Here is a 17,017-nt window from a genome sequence, read left to right on the forward strand (position 1 = left end):
CCCCAACAAGTCCCGCCGAGTTTGCTTGACCAACTCTTTGTTTTGCTTATTACCAAAATCGGTCACACCGAGTTTGTGTAATCGGTCAAACCGATTTGAGGTTTTACCTAACCCTAGCACATCGGTCCCACCGAGTTGATCATATCGGTCCCACCTAAATCCTAACGTTCACATTACTAAATCGGTCTAACCGAGTTTCATAATTTGGTCCCACCGAGTTTGGTAAATTGTGTGTAACGGCTAGATTTTGTGTGGAGGCTATATATACCCCTCCACCCATCCTCCATTCGTGGAGAAAGCCATCAGAACGTGCCTACACTTCTACCATTCATTTTCTGAGAGAGAACCACCTACTCATGTGTTGAGACCAAGATATTCCAATCCAACCACAACAATCTTGATCTCTAGCCTTCCCCAAGTTGCTTTCCACTCAAATCATCTTTCCACCAAATCCAAATCTGTGAGAGAGTTGAGTGTTGGGGAGACTATTATTTGAAGCACAAGAGCAAGGAGTTCATCATCAACACACCATCTATTATCTTTTGAAGAGTGATGTCTCCTAGATTGGTTAGGTGTCACTTGGGAGCCTCCCTCAAGATTGTGGAGTTGAACTAAGGAGTTTGTAAGGGCAAGGAAATCGCTTACTTCGTGAAGATCTACCCAAGTGAGGCAAGTCCTTCGTGGACGATGACCATAGTGGGATAGACAAGGTTACTTCTTCGTGGACCCTTCGTGGGTGGAGCCCTCTGTGGACTCGCGCAACCGTTACCCTTCGTGGGTTGAAGTCTCCACCAACGTGGATGTATGATAGCATCACCTATCGGAACCACGCCAAAAATCTCCGTGTCTCCAATTGCGTTTGCACACTCCAATTCCATCCCTTTACCTTCTTACAAATTGCATGCTTTACTTTCCGCTGCTCATATACTCTTGCCATGCTTGCTTGAAATGTATCGTGAGTGTTTAAACTTGTGCTAAAACTCCACCTTAACTTAAAGAAATTAAAAATTGCTACTTTTCTTTGTTGAGGGTCTAATCACCCCTCCTTTAGACACCTCTTCTCGATCCTACAGCGTTGCAGCAAGGAATGTTGTGACGCGTCGTCGATGCTGCAAGGCGGTGCTCTGAGAACGTCGTCGTGCTACAGGGCGGTGTTGTGAAGGCATGTCACGAGAGTAGAGACGCCGCCGTGTGAGCCATGGTGCAAGCGCGATGTCACACGACGAGCGGGTTGCAGTGAGCGATGTGGGTGCTTTGACTACATCGACGATGATGCTTTAACGACGGGGCAACGACTCCCCAAAGGGTGGATGGGCTGACACGAGGCAAACTTCGATGTGAGCAGAAACATGTTGTGTTGTGAGGGAAGAGAAGCCGTGGTACGTCCACGAGCAACGCTACAAGGGTGCGGCGTACAGAGGGATAGGATTAGCCGACTTGAGCATGTCACATCAAACGACCGAGGAGGTTACTCGTATTTCCTCTCGTATAGCCGGCTGACGCCTAATAAGGTTCATGTTCTTGGTCAGATTAGATTTAAAAAAACATTGACAACAACAACATGGTACTTATGGTGGGAGAGAAGAGGTCTAGGAAAAGTAAGTTCAATCACCAAGCCAAATCTACACTTCAACTGGTCTCTAGCAACAAGATTGCACATTCACTAAAGGCTATTAAGATATATGTTAAACTTAATGTTGATGTAGTTCATACAATACTGAAAGATAATATAGGTGATTTCCCAGCGGCAGCAAATGAGAAACTTGATATTTGTGTGGATACAGTTTATAACGGGAATTATGACGTTGTGATTTGGTTTGAATCTAGTCCAGACAGTTGGCAGTAACCAAACGATGATCAACTCTGATAATATTGGTCTTGCAACAATTGTCTTCGAGGACTGTTATCAATTATCACATGTCACAACCCACTTTTTCCATGTAATATACTCCCTCCGTTTCTAAATATATTTCTTTCTAGAGATTTCAACAAATGACTACATACGAAGCAACATGAGTGAATCTATGCTTTAAAATATGTCTACATACATCCGTATGTTGTAGTATATTTGAAATGTCTAAAAAGATGTATATTTCGGAACGGAGGGAGTATATGAATATTGTTAGAGAATGCATTAGTCCATGAATCAGCTAGTTTGGCTAGATTCTCCAATGCTGGAACTTGGTTAGATAAAACATGCACCGCCGTCACGCTCGCAGGCTACTGCGCCCGTGCTCTGTTACCATGGCTGCTCGGGCGCTCAGTGAAAACCAAGGTCGGGGGCTCGGGACCTCCGTAAAAAGGAGCTACTGATAATAACTAACCAGGGGATTCAGTTAAGTATACTTAGGTGTTCTTCCCAATTTCAAGAAGAAAAAAAGTGTTCTTGCCACTCTCGCTCTGCTCGGACGCGCGCCGCCATGGACAGTTCCTCCCTGCTCTTCCCTCGCTTCCAATCTCGTCGCGTTAATCACCTTCCAGTTCCACCAACGCGAGAAATCTCATTTTTCCAGACACAGAATTCCAGTTCTCTAGTTTCGATGCGAATTACCCAGCGCCATCCCTTCCCCAGTTCTCCAGCCTCGTCAGAGTAGCCGATGGAGATAGATCTGAACCGGGACGCCCGCGACGGCGACGCGGAGAGGGTCGCCGCCCCGCAGAGTAACCGCGCCGTCGGAGTGGAGGTCGTCGCCCAGGAGGGCAACGGCGATGGTGGCATGGTGGCCGCTGCGGAGGGCGTCGGCGCTGCCCCGGAGACGGTCGGCGTCGGCGCCTCGGAGGGCGTCGCCCCGGAGAAGAACGGCGTCGGCTCCGGTGGCGAGAAGGAGGTCGCCTCGGAGGGGAGCGGCGCCGGCGCCGAGGTGGGCGCTGCCGTCGAGACGAACGGCGTCGCAGTTGACGTCTGGATCTGCCACCAGGTGAGAGCTCCCCTCCTCCCTTTCCCTTTTTTTTGAGCGAATTCGCGAGACGCCAGGCGACTCACGAGGCGATCCCCAATCGCAAACCCTAGCTACACCCTTCGACCCTCGACTCACTCCTCGCCGCCGCCGCCGCCCTATTGTTCCTCTGGTTGCCTCGTGGTGGTCCATGGGCCATGGCGACGGCATGTGTGGGATAGGCGCTTCTCGGCAGGGCTGCAGTGGCGGCGGGTGGCTACTCCACCGGTGGTGGGAGTAGCCGGCGTGCATGGCACCCCGCGCCCACTGAAGGTGGTGGGCGTTGGCGTTCCAGCTGTGGGCTGCTGGCAATGCAACTCTGATGTGGCCGTACGCAGTTCTGCTGGCTGCTCCTGCCATGGCGGCACCTGCGCCACATGCCAGCTCAGGGGGCGTGGTTTTGACATGCTGCCGACGGGTGCCTTGGTGAGGCTAGGGGTCTGAATGGAAGTGGTTAGCATGGGAGCTCCAGAGGATGAACGCCGTGCCTTTCAGGGTTGGCGACGCTGATGTCTGAGGGCTTCATCTTCCTCCTTAGAGGCGTTGTCGTGGAGTTTCAGCATCTCTTCCACCCTGGGGTTTCGTGTTCTGGGTAAAAACCTCAGATTTGGCTTGCTGGATCGGGCGCCGCCGCCGTCCATATCCTCGTTGGAGGTGTCGTCTTGGAGCCTTGACTCTCTGGTTCAGGACTGGATGGATCTCGGTGTTGGGTGCAGCTTTAGGAGGCAGGCCTGTGGGTTCTGCCGCAGACTTGGGCATTTTGGCTGCAGGTCTAGTTGGGCATGTAAGGTTTCGCCTGGTTTGCGGTGTCCTGGACATGGGCATTTCGGCTGCAGGTCTGTCCTGGCGGCCTAGTTTTGCCCTTTGCAGAACTGGAATCTCTGTCCCGGTAATTAAGGTTTCGTCTGGTTTCAGTGTCCTGGACATGGGTATGGAAGGCATCTACGCTTGTGTCGTGTAGTTGATGCATCTGTGTAATGTCCACTTAGCAGTGTCGTTTGTCGTTCAGTTAATGCATCTGTGTAATGTCCATTTAGCAGTGGCATGTGTAAATTACTCTTTCTATCAATGCACCGAGACGCAAAGCTTTTGCGCTTTGTTGAGAAAAGAAAGCAAATTCGGGAGGGGAGGCCCCTACCTTGATTTTCGTTAAAACGCTGAGCCAAAAACTTGGATGGCATCTAAAAGATTTACAAACACCAAATCAAAGAACCGCACAGATCGAACAGGAGGGAGGAAAAACAGGGGGGAGACAACTGAAAATCCTTTATGCCATGGATCTGATTTTGTTAAGACAAGATGCGTTTCACACAACTTCCTGACCGAGAGATCTATGATATCTTTAATGTAATCCTGCAACTCTAGTGACTGACTTCACTGGACAATTAAGGAGGGAAATTGGTTTGAAGTTACTACGGATTGTTGTCATTATCTTTTTTTCTTAACAAAATCATGTAAGATCTGTTTATCCTTTCTGGTTGTCCACCCAAATTATATGCCAGAAATCCTGAAAGAAAGCAGAACTGGATCCATCCGGACCTAGCTCATGCTCCCTTTCGCTTCTGCTCAACTAGTAAGCGTGCACGTGCAAATGCACGTCTCGACTAATATTACAAACATATGTGAAAATTAACTTGCAGAGAAAGATGTTTTGATCCACTAAAAAATATTGCAAATCAAGAAAGTATGTATATGGCCGGTTCAATTTAGTTGGTTCAAATTAGTGTAATTTCACACATAGCACTGCTTTATTGCGGGCCTTTGTTGCGATCGTACGAAGATAAACCACACCTCAGTAAATATGGTGCCGCATAGAGCCATAGTTAACATCCGGACCTAGCTCCTGCTCCCTTTCGCTTCTGCTCAATGTATCTTCGTTTCATCTCTTCTGTGTTGCTATTCCTCAGTGCCGTCAGAGAAAAACAGGGCTCACGGCAGCTTGCAGAGGGTCCAAGAAGAACGGCAAGTGCACTCTCAGATATTGCAAGAATTGCATACGTAACAGGTTCAATATGTCCTCTCTGCTTTTTCTTAGAGGCTGTGGTAGGCAATCTTGAATGGGTCTGTTGATGTTCTCTTTATTTAACAGGTACCCTTTGATTGCGGATGAGGTGTTGAAGGAGGAAGCCTGGGAATGCCCCAAGTGCAGGAATGACTGCAACTGCAGCAAGTGCAAGTGAGCAATCTGAAGCTGGTGCTTGTCATGAGGGATTATAGGTTTTTGTTATTGTTTTTATATACTCGTTATCTGGTTTTGTTTGGCAGAAAGAGGAGAGGGGAGGAGCCAGCAGGACCAATGGTCCATTCTGTCAAGAGACCGAAGGGCGACCTGCGGAGAATTGAGAGCACCGATGCTCTCAAGGATGAAATAGTCATACCCAGAGGTACTCTTGTCAAGAGACCGAAGGGCAACCTGCGGAGAATTGAGAGCACCGATGCTCTCAAGGATGAAATAGTCATACCCAGAGGTACTCTTGTCAAGAGACCGAAGGGCAACCTGCGGAGAATTGAGAGCACCGATGCTCTCAAGGATGAAATAGTCATACCCAGAGGTACTCTTGTCAAGAGACCGAAGGGCAACCTGCGGAGAATTGAGAGCACCGATGCTCTCAAGGATGAAATAGTCATACCCAGAGGTACTCTTGTCAAGAGACCGAAGGGCAACCTGCGGAGAATTGAGAGCACCGATGCTCTCAAGGATGAAATAGTCATACCCAGAGGTACTCTTGTCAAGAGACCGAAGGGCAACCTGCGGAGAATTGAGAGCACCGATGCTCTCAAGGATGAAATAGTCATACCCAGAGGTACTCTTGTCAAGAGACCGAAGGGCAACCTGCGGAGAATTGAGAGCACCGATGCTCTCAAGGATGAAATAGTCATACCCAGAGGTACTCTTGTCAAGAGACCGAAGGGCAACCTGCGGAGAATTGAGAGCACCGATGCTCTCAAGGATGAAATAGTCATACCCAGAGGTACTCTTGTCAAGAGACCGAAGGGCAACCTGCGGAGAATTGAGAGCACCGATGCTCTCAAGGATGAAATAGTCATACCCAGAGGTACTCTTGTGACTTGCGTTGCTGGTGTAGAGATGCAGCCTGAAGATGTTGGTGCCGCCATTCAATTTTTGGAGTTTTGTCGCTCATTTGGCGAGGTAGTTATGGAAAGCAAATAGTATTTTTTAATCATATGTTAGTTACACTTCTGCGATAAAATCTCCTTAGTACTCCCTCCGTCCCATAATATAAGAACGTTTCTGACACTACACTAGTGTCAAAAACGTTCTTATATTACGGGACGGAAGGAGTATCACATATGACATATGCATCTACATTTCTGACAACTTGACCAGCGCAATATGTCGTGCAAATCATTGCTGAGACTAGGATGTCTTAAGGGCTTCACAATATTTGTGATAGTGATGCATGTCTATGCAAGTGCCCACTTGGTATATCTCTAATGATCTGTATGCTTGATTTCATTGCTGGGACTAGGATGTCTTAAGGGCTTCACAATATTTGTGATAGTGATGCATGTCTATGCAAGTGCCCACTTGGTATATCTCTAATGATCTGTATGCTTGATTTCATCTACCTCCAGAAAGTGTCATAATTATTTTAAATCCGTCTTCTATCTCTAACAAGCACCATGGAACAATTTTGAGTGTACAGCAATTAGAAATTATTTTGTGTTGCATTGTTTGATGCATGGACTCCTCATTTGTCATTTCTAAATCCTGTTTGCAGTAGCTAAGTGAGGTTGTCTGAGATTGTTGCTGAGCTCATAAATTCTGCTGTTGGTGAGGTCTAGAATCTTAATCCTGTTCTTGTTACTTCTGTCTTGTTAACACAAAACAGATCATCAACTTGAGAGGCATATTCTTTATGATATGTCAATTTGTAATAATCTAAAGAAAGTTTATTTGCATTGTATTTATAATCTGTCATCAAACTTGGTTTTTGTTTCGATAGTTGGAATTCTTACCAGTTCTTAGCTACCTGCTTGCTTTTAGAGACCTTTTGTTCCGTATTATAAATAGAATAATGTACAAAATGATTTAAGCAGATCTTCCAAATAAGGAAGGGCCAATCAGAAAAAATTGTCAAAGACATAACTGGAGATCGTCAACTCCGAGAGGTGTCTTCAGTTGTTGCTGAGCTTCACACAAACCTGTTATCTGTCATAGAAAATGGCAATTACAAGTAAGTATACTTCAAATTGTATCTCCTTCTAGTTTTGCGCATGTAGTTGAAAAATGACTAAATGAGGTTTTTCCTTCCTTAAGGCCTTTGAAATATCCAAAACATGGGGATACATGGATAAGAAAACTCAGCAAATATATCACTGACTCGACATTACATGCAAAAGATTTCATCCTTGACTGCTTAAGCCATGGGCTATCTGGATATAAAAATTTGAGCCCTTCTCATAAGCTGGATGTGCTGAATTCTCTGTGTGACGAGGCATTATCATCTGAGTAAGTACAGGCTATCATATGTGTTGAAGAAGTTCACTTAACTACTGTCATATTAATTATCTTGTATCATTTTCAGAAAGTTGAGGACTAGGATTGAAGCTAGAGAGGGTGTGGCCAGACAAAAGATCCGTGCTGCAACCGAGAAGGTATTTCGTTGAGAAGTTCCTTTTTTTTTGTGTTCAAGTGTCAAGTCACTTGGTTGACATTAGTGATCAGCAGTTTTCTTTTGTTTCATAGGAAAAGGAGCTAAAAGAAAGACAGAATGACATGGCTAAAACAATGGGAGGAGAAATCACTGGCAATGAAGAAGCTAATAATATCTTTTGTCAAATAAAAGAGGCAAAAGAAGTCAAGCAGGCAGCCATGAAGGGTATGTGGCAGTATGGTTAAATTTGTTTAGTATTGTGCATTTGTTCAGTTCACAGTATGTCTGATATCTTTCAATCACGTTTAATATATCATTTCACATCAAATACAGTATACCTTTTAATATGTATATATGTATTTTTCTGGAAAGTACCTTTGTAATATAACTACATTATTAGGTTTTATATTACTCCCTCCAGTCGACAAAAACATGATGGTCTGGGCATATTTTTGGTCTAACTTCTAAAACGTTAACCACCAATAAGGCAATATCTTCTAAAATATTTTGATTGGGTGAGTGAGAACCATATGTGTAGATTTGTCTAAAAAATACTTGCACATTATAATGATTTTATTAACTTTTAAACATTATACCATAATAGAAACTGATGGTCAAAGTACTATTCTTGGAGATTGTGCAACATACTATCTTCTCAAAGACGCGAGGGAGTAGTAGAAACAAATGATCAAAGTTAAGACCGGAGGGAATATGTAACTTCCACTGACGTCAAATTGTCTGCCCCTCCACCATACATGCATACTGAGAGCTCCTTTGATTCAAAGGAATTCTATAGGATTTTTGGAGGATTGAACTCCTTTGGAATTTTTCCTACATTTGTCCTTTGATTCAAAGGATTGAATCCCATAGGAATCTTTCCTATGAAATCTTTTGTACTACATTTCATAGGAAATCTAACATCCACTCCAACCTGTTTTTTGCAATTCCTCTGCTTTTCCCATGAAATCAAACACTCCTTGCTAATCCTGTAGGATTGAAATGGGCATGACACTCCAATCCTTTACTTTTCTTATTCCTGCGTTTTCAAAATCCTGTTAATCAAAGAGGCCCTGGCCATTTTTGTAAACATACTGTTTGTATAGTGCAACCCAACTCTTTCATGCATGTGGACATAACCATCCAAGATAAGGTAGCCCTAAGAAAAGGAAACATATGATAATACGTTGATTACCTTAATTCATATGTGCTCTGCTCCCTGATTTTGTAAAATAAGATGGAACTTGACCATTGTTTTAGAGTCAGAGTCAATCAAGATTGATGTCTGTTGGTGGTAGGAACCGGATCCCTACCAGGGCGTGGTCTCAGGTTGTAGGGGTGGAAGGAGGGATGGCGTGGAGGAAGGCGTGGTCACCGGCGCCGGGGCGCCGTCGTTGCCTGCGTGCAAGAGAGAGAGAGAGAGCAGGGGCGGCGGCTAGGGTTAGGTCTCCCCCTAAGGAAGCCGAGCAAATATGATTGCTTCTTGCTTAATCCCAAAACGGGTCCTTACACGAGTTTATGTAATCCTCCTAATAAGATAATTGGGCTAAGCACCTAATAACGATAAGATAAACTGGGCCACAACTAACTGGGCTAAGCCCCTAATATGCCGGTCATAACATCTCTCCCCGCCTGCACAAACAGCTCGTCCTCGAGGTGGAAGGCGGGGAAGATCAACGGTCGCCAAACACCTCTGCGTCAACTGGGGCAGGTTGGTCGCTGAGCCCGGCGGCAGCGGGGTCCTCCTCAATGTAGCATGCAGCCTCCAGGTAGAAGAGTCGTGGGCAGACGTGGCCCGGTACGTAGGGCTCGTCGCAGTTGAAGCACAACCCTTGGCGGCGACGCTCGAGTTGCTCGGACGGGGTGAGCCGGCGGAACGGGCGTGCTGCAGCCGCGGCGAGGGGCGCCGCAGAAGTCTGGGCAGGCCGACCCTGCGTAGAAACTTCCGGCCAAAGTGGTGGCCCAGCGGCCCGGGGCGGTGGCGCCTGCTGGATGGCCACCGCACGATGCTCGAAAACACGGGCGTAGTACATGGCCGTCTGGAGGTCTTGTGGCCCGCGCATCTCCATGTCCACGCGGATGTGGTCCGTTAGGCCGCCGACGAAGAGCTCAGCCCACTGACGAGCCGAAACGCCGGGGGCGTGGCACGCCAGTGCCTGGAAGCGGTCGGCGAAGCCTTGCACCGAGGTGAGGAACGGAAGACGCCCAAGCTCCGCCAGACGGCTCCCGCGTATAGGCGGACCGAAGCGCAAGAGGCACAAATCGTGGAAGCGCTCCCATGGTGGCATGTCGCCCTCGTCCTGTTCGAGGGCGTAGTACCACGTCCGCGCGGCTCCTCGGAGATGATACGAGGAGATCCAAGTGCGGTCGGACGCGAGCGTGCGCTGTCCCTTGAAAAATTGGTCGCATTGGTTGAGCCAATTCAGGGGGTTGACGGTGCCGTCGTAGGTCGCGAACTCCAACTTGGAGAATCTCGGCGGCGTCTGGACGTGGACGACGGGCGGGTGCGCCTCGTCAGCACGGAGCAGCGAGGATGACGGGGCCGAGTAGGCGGGCATCAGGGTGCCTGCCCTGGAACAGGGCCGTCGACGCTGGCGAAGGGCTCGACGGAGCCCGAGGACCCGCCAAACTGCATGGCCGGGTGCGTCGCCGGCGGGGGCAGCACGTGCGGCCTGACCGAGGCCGTCATGTAGACGGCTCAAGGGACCAGGAGCCAGGCCGGTAACGGAGACGGCGACGGGGGAAACCGGACCTGGTGGATGGGCACCCCCGGGCCCGTCGTCGGGATGGCCCAGGGCCGCGGTCGCCGGTGGCGGCGGCTTGCAGCTGTTGCCCCTGCTGCATGGTGGAGGCGCCGGGGTTCGTCGCTGGTGGCGGCTGCCACGGCAGCTGCTGCATGGCGGCGGCGACGGGGGTCGCCGAGGATGGCGGCTGCTGCGGGCGGCGGGGCGGTGGCGAAGGGCACAGGCGGCTACGGCCCATAGGATCTCGCGAAGGAACGTGTAGATGCCCGTGACCGCCTGGGTGAGATCCCGGATGGCAGCCGTCATCTCCTCCAGGGTGAAGACGACGGGGACGGGCGCGGCGGAGGTGACCGGCACCGGCAAGAGCGGGGCGCTGGCCGTGGTGGCCATCAGGACGGTCGGCAGCGGGTGGGCGGCGGCGAGGACAGTGACCGCACCGAAGCTATTTGATACCAAATTGGTAGGAACCGGATCCCTACCAAGGCGTGGGTCTCAGGTTGTAGGGGTGGAAGGAGGGATGGCGTGGAGGAAGGCGTGGTCGCCGGCGCTGGGGCGCCGTCGTTGCGTGCGCGCGCGAGAGAGAGAGAGAGAGAGAGGAGAGAGAGCGGGCGGCGGCTAGGGTTAGGTCTCCCAGCTCCCTAAGGAAGCCGAGCAAATATGATTGCTTCTTGCTTAATCCCAAAACGGGTCCTTACACGAGTTTATATAATCCTCCTAATAAGATAATTGGGCTAAGCCCCTAATAACGATAAGATAAACCGGGCCACAACTAACTGGGCTAAGCCCCTAATATGCCGGTCATAACAGTTGGCAAACTTATTTGTGCATCCACCATACTGCTTTGTGTTCACCCTTCTACATACACATCTTCCCACTTTGTTTTCTAGTTTGATACCGTCAGGCCCATTGGTGTTTATCCTGCCAAAATAGAAGCAATTGTGACAAGGATGGACATCGCCGATAATGGAAATATGTATGTCACACAATGTTCTTCCTGTGACACCAATCTACCACCTATTTTGATGTCGACGGCCTTGCCATTTTCACCATCGGGCTGCTTCTGCTTCCCACTTTGTTTTCTAGTTTGATACCATCAGGCCCATTGGTGTTTATCCTGCCAAAATAGAAGCAACTGTGACAAGGATGGACATCACCGATAAATGGAAATATGTATGTCACACAATGTTCTTCCTGTGACACCAATCTACCACCTATTTTGATGTCGACGGCCTTGCCATTTTCACCATCGGGCTGCTTCTGTTGTTAGCGTAGCCATGGCTAGCACAACTTGTATTACCAATTGATCAACATACCAAGTCAAAGGCCCCTCATGTTAGGAACTTTTTCCTCATAGGATCGCTCCCCCACCCTCCAAAGTCCATTTTTCTTCGATTTTTAGGTATGAAACCCTAATCTTAAAGATGAGATTTTCCCTAATATAATGCTCCTATTACTCTTGACGACATCCATATTTTGATGGTCTCACCTAAACTGTCTAGGCGCTTGCCTAACTAAAATACCTAGGATGATGGCCCTTGGCGTCTGATATGGCCTTGGGGGTGCTATCTCAATGCCAAGGTGATGCCATGATAACCCCTCCCTGGAGTGTAGTAAACTGTTACAGACAGTTCTTGCAACGTTGTGAAATAGGTAGAACAGAAGATTCAACAAGCCTTGTAAAAGTAAGACGTGATGGCAACAATGGTCCTACCAGCATAGCAATTAGACTGTCATAAGGGCATGACGCCATGGCCTTACTTTCACGAATCATAAGCGACATGTTGGGTCAGGTAGTAAGTTTGCTCTAGACTACCAGTATGAAGGAATTTCAGGAGTATTACGTTGCTTCGCTTTCGGAAAGCGGGAAAAATAACCCTAGGGCTTTGATGCCATGTTGGGAATATGCAATTAGAACCCTAGGGCTTTGATGCCATGTTGGGAATATGCAAATTGCATTTCCATGAGGCAAGTACATGTGTGGTAAATATGTAGAAAACCCCTTATACAATGGGGACATCACATGGCTATATATAACTCTAACAAGTTTGAAGGTGATTATGGGCTGGTTGAGGTTTAGAGCAAACACTCCTAAAGCCAGGTCTAGATAATAATATTGATTAAGTCTTCATGCCCTGTCCTATTTAAAGGGGTGGAAATGAGTTTAAAATGCTAAGTGAGAGTTTGATATCACAATATGTTTTCTTTGATATGATGAAAATTCCATTTGTGACAAGTGTTTGAACAAGTGATGGCGACACTGATGACTTCCCGATTAAAATAGGACTGCGCCAGGGGTCAGCTTTGAGCCCTTATCTTTTTTGCTTTGCTAATGGATGAGGTCACAAAAGATATACAAGGAGATATCCCATGGTGTATGCTCTTTGCGGATGATGTGGTGCTAGTGGACGAGATAGTCAGACGGGGGTCAATAGGAAGTTAGAGCTATGGAGACAAACCTTGGAATCGAAAGGTTTTAGGCTTACTAGAACTACAACCGAGTACATGAGGTGTGGTTTCAGTACTACTAGGCACGAGGAGGAGGAGGTTAGCCTTGATGGCAGGTGGTGCCTCAGAAGGACACCTTTCAATATTTGGGGTCAATGCTGCAAAAGGATGGGGATATTGATGAAGATGTGAACCATCGAATCAAAGCCAGATGGATGAAGCGGCGCCAAGCTTCTGGCATTCTCTGTGACAAGAGAGTGCCACAAAAGCTATAAGGCAAGTTCTATAGGACGGCGATTCGACCCCAATGTTGTATGGCACTGAGTGTTGGTCGACTAAAAGGCGACATGTTCAACAGTTAGGTGTGGTGGACATGCGCATGTTGAGATGGATGTGTGGCCACACGAGGAAGGACAGAGTCTGGAATGATGATATAAGAGATAGTTGGGGTAGCACCAATTGAAGAGAAGTTTGTCCAACATCGTCTGAGATGGTTTGGGCATATTCGGCGAGGCCTCCAGAAGCTCCGGTGCATAGTGGACGGCTAAAGCGTGCTGATAATGTCGAGAGGTCAGGGTAGACCGAACTTGACATGGGAGGAGTCCTTAAAGAGAGATCTGAAGGACTGAAGTACCACCAAAGAACTAGCCATGGACGCGGGTGCGTGGAAGCTTGCTATCCATGTGCCGGAACCATGAGTTGGTCGCGAGATCTCATAGGTTTCACCTCTAGCCTACCCCAACTTGTTTGGGACTGAAGGCTTTGTTGTTGTTGTTGTTGATGATGATGAAAATTCCATCTTAACTCCAAATAAATAAGTTGGAACAGAAGCAATCATGATTCATGAGGCACCCCTTTACTTTGAACATCACATAATCTTTCATTGACAACTTTTAGTTATGCAGCAGAAGCGCAGTTCGAGTGTCAGTTTTCCTTTTCAATTTGATGTATCCTCCATTTGCAATTTTTGGTTTACTTTTATTTTCAATATTTTGCATAGTGTGTAGTCTAGACTGGCCGGGTAGTTACTTTTCAGAATGTGAAAGTAAAAATGCTTAATTTAGTTTCTTAACATTTCAAGCATACTGAGCCTAATTAAGTTGGGAGGTTTAATAAGATGGGAGGTGTGGTTGTACACCCCCACCACTGAGTCTCTTCTGACATGTGTATTCTTGTCCTTCTGTTTTATTATGTGATGTGTAAAATGTCTATGCTTTTTTTTAGTAAAAAAGGATATTGAGCTAGCCATGCTGTATTAATTTCTTCTTTTACTTCCCAACTATGCAGAATTAGAGGAACTGGGATGTGTCCTTAGGTCCACGCCTGTCATGGTAGACAAAGGAGTAGCATACTGGAAGCTGGATGGCTATTGTAATAACAATACAAACATATTGCGCCAAGGTAAGAAATTATTATGAGATAAGTTTTCATTTTACTCATTTGCAAATATATAGTGATTAGTAATACCATGTTTATGTCAGAATTTGACAAAGAAGCTACAATGAAGAACCAAGACAAGTGGTTCATGTTCAGTGAAGATGAACAGAAAGTAGTTGAAAATCATGTAACTACAAGGTAAGGAGTTAATCTTACCAAATTATTTTTCTGTATCCCTCTTCCCTAAATGCTGTAGAGTTGCTGCTACAGTGGTTTTCTGTCACCAACGTGTTTCTGTTAATTACCCCATCTGAGGGCCTCCTTGATTCACAATTCTCAAAACGCGGGAACAGGAAAAACGTAGGAATAGATTGTCATGTCCTTTTCTATCCTACAGGATTTGGAAGAGTGTTTGATAGCACAGGAAAAACAAAGGAATCTTACAGAGCTTTGAAGATGGAAATTTTCCTCCAAAATGTAGTACAAATGAATCCTATGGAAAAAAATCCTAAGGATTCCAATCCTACGAATCAAACAACCATCATAGAAAAATTCCTAAGGATACAAATCCTATGAAATCCCTTTGTATCAAACGAGCCCTGATATTTTATGCTGTAGACCCATTAACTCTGGTAAAAAGAACTCATATTTGTATGTGTTGCTATGTTTGGGCAATTTAATATGATATAGTACTGTAATTGAAGCATAATGCTATGAAGTAGCATTTTCTGAAAAATGATCATTTTTTTATGCCTTACGGTGTGTTGTCAAAAGACTTTTCTTGGCAGTACATTCTCATATATTCTTGAAAAGCAATAGCTGGCATTCACCATTGTCAGTATTTCTTCTGCATGTCACCTACCTACCTACCTACCACCCTCTTGCTAGTGTGACCCGATGTTTTCATTACCCGCTGTTCAGGCCTTTAGGGACATTTTGGGTTGGGGGTATTCCACCATCTCATGTGGGAACTAACAGATGAAGTAATTTTGATTGGCGATATGATTATTTTATAGAAAGGTTACTGATTTACTTTGAAAGGATTCGCCAAATATGCTTAGGTGACAAATTTACTACCTGCGGTTTTGGGATGCTTGAATTATGAAGTCTGGAGGTCCTAAACAGATTGTTGATACCTTACTTTCATGGATTTGTAGTCTTCTGTTTCATTTTGGAAATCTATAGCCTGAGGCTTTTAGTTCTTTACATTTGCTCTCAAGATATAAATATCTTTGTATATGTTCTGTCAAGCCATGCTCAGTTGCTCATATCTGTGTCTTTTTTTCTTTTCTATAAACACTTCTTCATTCAAGCAAGTTATACTTTGAGCATGATTGGACTTCTAGCTGATGGTGTGTTCAGTCTTTAATTCACTGCGTAGAATTGATGTGTCAATATGCTCAATTTCTTTGGTGTTAACAAATTTCTTATTTATTTTGGGCTGGATATTCTGTTTTCTCGTTTTCTAGTCCGAGAAGTATTGCCAGCTCAGTAAGTTGGCCTTTTTTTATTGATATAGTAGTAAAACTGTTGGCTGACCCAGTATCTTGTTGCAACTGTCTAAAATAGGTCCCAGCGCCCATGGAGAAAGGATAACCGGGTGTGATGATTTACAGATCCCAATCTCCTGCTGTTTTAACTGCTTGATGGTATTCATTTGTCCTTTCTATGCGCCTTTCTTTTTATGGCTTCTAGGATACACCACATTTCCTTTCAAGTAAAATGGAAATAAGTTATTTTACAACCGCATCGTCACTATTTATGTTCTAACAGCAAAGCATATATAAACCACCAGTGTTGACTCTGCTGTGCTTATCAACCTGATGAGTGTTCACTTACAGTTACAGCTCAACTTCACCGGAAACATACGTAAACGATAACATCGGAGATGTACAGAAATTTGCACACGAATCTCCATTGCTTCTTCAAACCTCTTGCCATGCTATAGCAGGAAGAAGCTACTGCGTTGAACAGAATATCACCTGCGGTAGTATTGCTGATATAGTCCCGAAACATAACTTTTAGCTAGTCTACAAAAGTATTTAGGATAAAACTATATTTTATTTGCCACCGTAAAGCGAGTCATCACATGAAACTACATGGTTAAGTATTTATCCTATTAGAGTTTTGTAATGATTGTTTCTCTTAAGTATTAAGCTCAGAGTGGGAGCTGTGAATTATTTTCATCTTCTTTTTATGTTCTGTTTTGGCAGGTGAATGAACTACCCCAGATGACAGTTGCTACAGAACAACCAACATTTCTCGAAGATTGGGTCATAGCATTTGAATACAAATCTTGTGGCATCTTTTTTCTCCCCTATGGGAACACAGCAAGACTTAGTAGCACCTTCTGATGTATTTTTTGGGGATGTTTTGAAAATGAGAGAAAGCTAGAGCATGCAGCTTTGCTGAAATTTATTGTTAGCATTTGAATGTCGTACAGCCAAATTTTCATGCTGTATCGTACTCCTTCTGTAAAGAAATATAAGAGTGTTTAGATCACTATACGCTCTTATATTTCTTTATGGAGGGAGTATTATTGATCGTTTTATAGCAGAAACGGATTATTTCCAGTCTCGAACATGAAAGAGCTTTCTTTGATTATTATTTTTACTATTTTAGAAAAGGCAGGATTCATTGCTTGCTTGTCTGGTTTGTGCCCTGGAGAATAGATATAGCCTCTAGCATGCTATCTGGAGAATAGGGACGGCCACAGTGTGCGCACCGCTGCACTCGAGCAGCTATCTGGATAATAGGAACGGCATTTAGGGGCTGTTTGGTTTGCTACATGAGAGAAATTTGCCTAACCTAAAACAAGCCAGACAATTGCATGCATCTGTTTGGTTGGTGCCTGAGTATAGGGATATCAACCGGGTCCTGTTTAATCCTGTTTAAAATC

The 17,017-nt window shown here is 45.8% G+C and overlaps 1 protein-coding gene across 2 annotated transcripts; it reads left to right on the forward strand.

Annotated features, from left to right (window-relative positions):
• The first annotated feature begins 2,231 nt into the window (after positions 1–2,231).
• On the forward strand, positions 2,232–16,555 carry LOC125516109. Of its 2 annotated transcripts, XM_048681585.1 has the most exons (13): positions 2,232–2,918; positions 4,844–4,941; positions 5,026–5,112; positions 5,202–5,908; positions 5,993–6,087; positions 6,999–7,135; positions 7,219–7,410; positions 7,487–7,556; positions 7,648–7,780; positions 14,029–14,142; positions 14,223–14,316; positions 15,688–15,767; positions 16,332–16,555. In XM_048681585.1, the coding sequence occupies exons 1-12, from the start codon at positions 2,598–2,600 to the stop codon at positions 15,722–15,724; spliced, it is 2,085 nt and encodes a 694-aa protein (XP_048537542.1). In that variant the 5' UTR covers positions 2,232–2,597; the 3' UTR covers positions 15,725–15,767; positions 16,332–16,555. The 2 variants fall into 2 exon arrangements, with proteins under 2 accessions (XP_048537542.1, XP_048537541.1); XM_048681584.1 differs by having other exon boundaries at positions 5,202–6,087.
• The last annotated feature ends 462 nt before the right edge of the window (positions 16,556–17,017 follow it).

The sequence above is a fragment of the Triticum urartu genome, chromosome 6 (assembly GCF_003073215.2).
Source record: "Triticum urartu cultivar G1812 chromosome 6, Tu2.1, whole genome shotgun sequence".
NCBI lineage: Eukaryota > Viridiplantae > Streptophyta > Magnoliopsida > Poales > Poaceae > Triticum > Triticum urartu.

What these genes read in the sequence shown, in the direction of transcription:
- LOC125516109 (XM_048681584.1), top strand. Translation starts at nt 2,598, where the DNA reads ATGGAGATAGATCTGAACCGGGACGCCCGCGACGGCGACGCGGAGAGG. An exon ending in AAGAATTGCATACGTAACAG is followed by an intron (nt 4,942 to 5,025) that starts GTTCAATATGTC and finishes TTTATTTAACAG; the next exon opens with GTACCCTTTGATTGCGGATG. An exon ending in GACGAGGCATTATCATCTGA is followed by an intron (nt 7,411 to 7,486) that starts GTAAGTACAGGC and finishes TATCATTTTCAG; the next exon opens with AAAGTTGAGGACTAGGATTG.